The sequence below is a fragment of the Malania oleifera genome, chromosome 6 (assembly GCF_029873635.1).
Source record: "Malania oleifera isolate guangnan ecotype guangnan chromosome 6, ASM2987363v1, whole genome shotgun sequence".
Classification (NCBI taxonomy): domain Eukaryota; kingdom Viridiplantae; phylum Streptophyta; class Magnoliopsida; order Santalales; family Ximeniaceae; genus Malania; species Malania oleifera.
Genome location: NC_080422.1, coordinates 67,130,751 through 67,133,765, shown reverse-complemented (window position 1 = coordinate 67,133,765; position 3,015 = coordinate 67,130,751). Strand labels below are relative to the sequence as shown.

General features: G+C 40.5%; 1 protein-coding gene across 1 annotated transcript; it reads right to left on the bottom strand.

Annotated features, from left to right (window-relative positions):
• Positions 1-281: 281 nt before the first annotated feature.
• LOC131157035 (UDP-glucuronate 4-epimerase 1) lies at positions 282-2,008 on the bottom strand. Its single transcript, XM_058110878.1, has one exon. The coding sequence runs from the start codon at positions 1,805-1,807 to the stop codon at positions 512-514; it is 1,296 nt and encodes a 431-aa protein (XP_057966861.1). The 5' UTR covers positions 1,808-2,008; the 3' UTR covers positions 282-511.
• Positions 2,009-3,015: the final 1,007 nt, after the last annotated feature.

Below are 3,015 nucleotides of genomic sequence, written 5' to 3'. Positions count from 1 at the left end.
CTGTACTACCCGCGTTCATATTTATGAATAGTCATAAATTTATCAAAATATAAAATTTTTAAATCCATTTATCATTATTTAGACATAATAATAATAATAATAATAATACACAATAATTAGTGTAATTATTATTTAATTTATGATACTAAAAAATATTTTAATTATGATTTGTCAAAATCCAATATTACCCTCACCAAAGGTTTCAAATAATAATAATAATAATAATAATAATAAAAAATATAGAGCGCAGATCAGAGCAGAAGATCACGAGAGTCTTTGCATGAATAAATTACGGAGACAAACCCCAAATTCTTTTTCATTTACACCAACAAAGAGAAACAACAAAACTACTGAGGATACGCGTTCAACCGCTACCCCAAGAAAAGAATGTCTCTTTTTTTTTTTCTTTTTGAATTTTCTTCCATTCCTTGTCTCTTCCCAGGGAACAAGAAAATCCCAGAAAATCAAAAAATAAAAGTTAAAAAGGAAAATAAAATAAAAGGAAAGCAAATCAATTTACAGGCTTGCCGCGATTATAACCATAATACGATAGATACCATCTAACGAACTTCTTCAACCCGGTTTGCAAATCGGTTGTGGGTTTGTACCCGAACGCTCTTCGGGCCGAACTTATATTCGCATGGGTGAACGGAACGTCGCCGTTTCCAGGCATAACCACAATGTTCTTCTTCGCCTTCACCTTCAGATGCCGCTCCAGAATGCTCACCAGCGTCGGCACCGTCACCGGCGACGTGTTTCCCAAATTGAATATTCTGTACGGTGCCGGCCCCCGTTTCTTTCCTCCGCTTCCCGTGCTCTTCCCTGCGCTATCCAGCGATCCGAGACACCCCTTCACGATATCGTCAATGTAGGTGAAGTCCCTCGCCAGATCCACCCGGTTTTTACCGCGGTAAACGGTGATCGCCTTCCCCTGTAGAATGTTCCGGGTGAACGAGAAGTAGGCCATGTCGGGCCTTCCCCAGGGGCCGTACACGGTAAAAAATCTGAGCCCGGTGATTGATAGACCGTAAATGTGATTGTAGGCGTGGGTTATTTCTTCGCCCGCCTTTTTCGTCGCTGCGTACAGACTCGCCGGCTGGTCCGTCCGATCGGACTCGGAGAACGGGACCTTGTCGTTGAGGCCGTACACGGAGCTGGAGGAGGCCCACACGATCGACGGCTGAGGATTAGCGGATTTACAGATCTCGAGGAGGTTCACGAGGCCTGCGATGTTGCTGTGCACGTACGAATGCGGGTTCTCCATGGCGTATCTTACCCCTGCCTGCGCGGCCAGGTGCATCACGTGCGTGAACGAAACGATTTCGAAAAGCTTCGCCAGAAGGCGAGCGTCGTTCACGTCGCCCTCCACGATGAAGACGCCGCGGTCGTTGAGCAAAGCCTTGCGGGCTTTCTTAAGGGAGGGATCGTAGTAGGTGTTGAAGTTGTCGAGGCCGACGACCCCGTCGCCGCGCTTCTTGAGGGCGAGGGACACGTGGGTGCCGACGAAGCCGGCGGCGCCGGTGACGAGAACGGACATGCCGCCGGAGCGATGGATCTGGGCGGAGTTTAGGACCGTCTTCTCCCATTGGATTCCGCCCCACGAGGCCGAGAAGAACCTGCTGCCAGAGTCGACGAAGCTCTGAAAACTCAAATACGACGCCGTCAGGGCGATCAAGAACAGAGCCCATAAAAACATGGTGCTCGTGGAGGAGAAACATCTGTGGAATTGGCGGTTTATGGTGTGGGTTCTCTCGATCTTGAACTTACCCGGCGTCGACGGGAACAACTCATCCTCCAACACAGGCATTTTGTCCGAACCCTTTTTCAAAATTTCCTTACGTCTTTTTCGAAGAAAAGAGAATGGATTAAAGGGCAAACAGAGAAATTGAGAATCTGGGTTTGGATTGATGTCGAAGAGATGAACAGATGCAGAGAATTTTGGGTGATTTTTCTGCACCTGCTGTTTGAGAGAAGGGAATGGAGGTATATATATAAGTGGTCTCCCACATGACGCGACAACTATACGCGTGAACGCGTTGAAATACGGCCAGATTGGCAGAGAGAAAGGCAGAGGGGTCATTTTTTATTAATTATTTTATTGATTCGAACTTAAAAAAAAAAATAAAAATGCTAAGCATTAATTTGAACTTTTACTAATATAATAAATGGTGGTGGCGCGTCGGCGTTCCGTACATTGTCACGCGCCGGTCCTTGGACCATTGTCCTTAAGCCTCGGAGGAAGGGTTAAAAATGGGGCGAAGACACGTGAAAGTTATTACTCTTCCAACCTCCGTTTGTTAGTTAATCAAAATTTTAATTATCATCTCAAATTTTAGTCTTATTATTAGTGAATTCTATTATTAGTTAACTTTGAGAAAAATAGAAAGAAAAAAAAAAAGCAGTGAATTTGGAGGAGGAAAGGATAAGAGGTTGAAGCGGATAATCGTTCCTTCCATCACATTGCAGTTCTATTATATGTATATATTGAAGGTTGTATTTAGATAAAATGCGATAAATAAATGTAAAAAAAATACAGTTCTATCATATTTTTATTTATATTAAATACTATTGAAAATGGAAATTTTATTTCATAAATTAAGAATTAAAGAATTAAATATTAATTTAATATGTAAATTTCATTTTTTTAGTCATTGATTTGTTACATTTTTATTTTCCTTCTCTCTTTTTTTTTTTTTTTATAACTAAACATAAAAGAGTTGATTTGCTCGAATTATTTTTTTCGATCAAAGATTTTATTTTGAGAGAGGAAAATAAATGAAAATAAGAAACAAATTTATTTTTTTTCATTATATTTCCTTTATAACCAAACATGAAAAGATGGAATTCTTTCTATTTTTGTTTTCTTTTCTCAATATTTTTCAAGTTTCGAACGGATTCCGAAGGTTTTAGGAAACTAACACTACGCCTTAAGGTTATATATATTATTTGCACATGTTTATTCTTAAAACATTGGTCATGGTGTCCCTAAAATTTTATTTTTAATTTAACGAAATA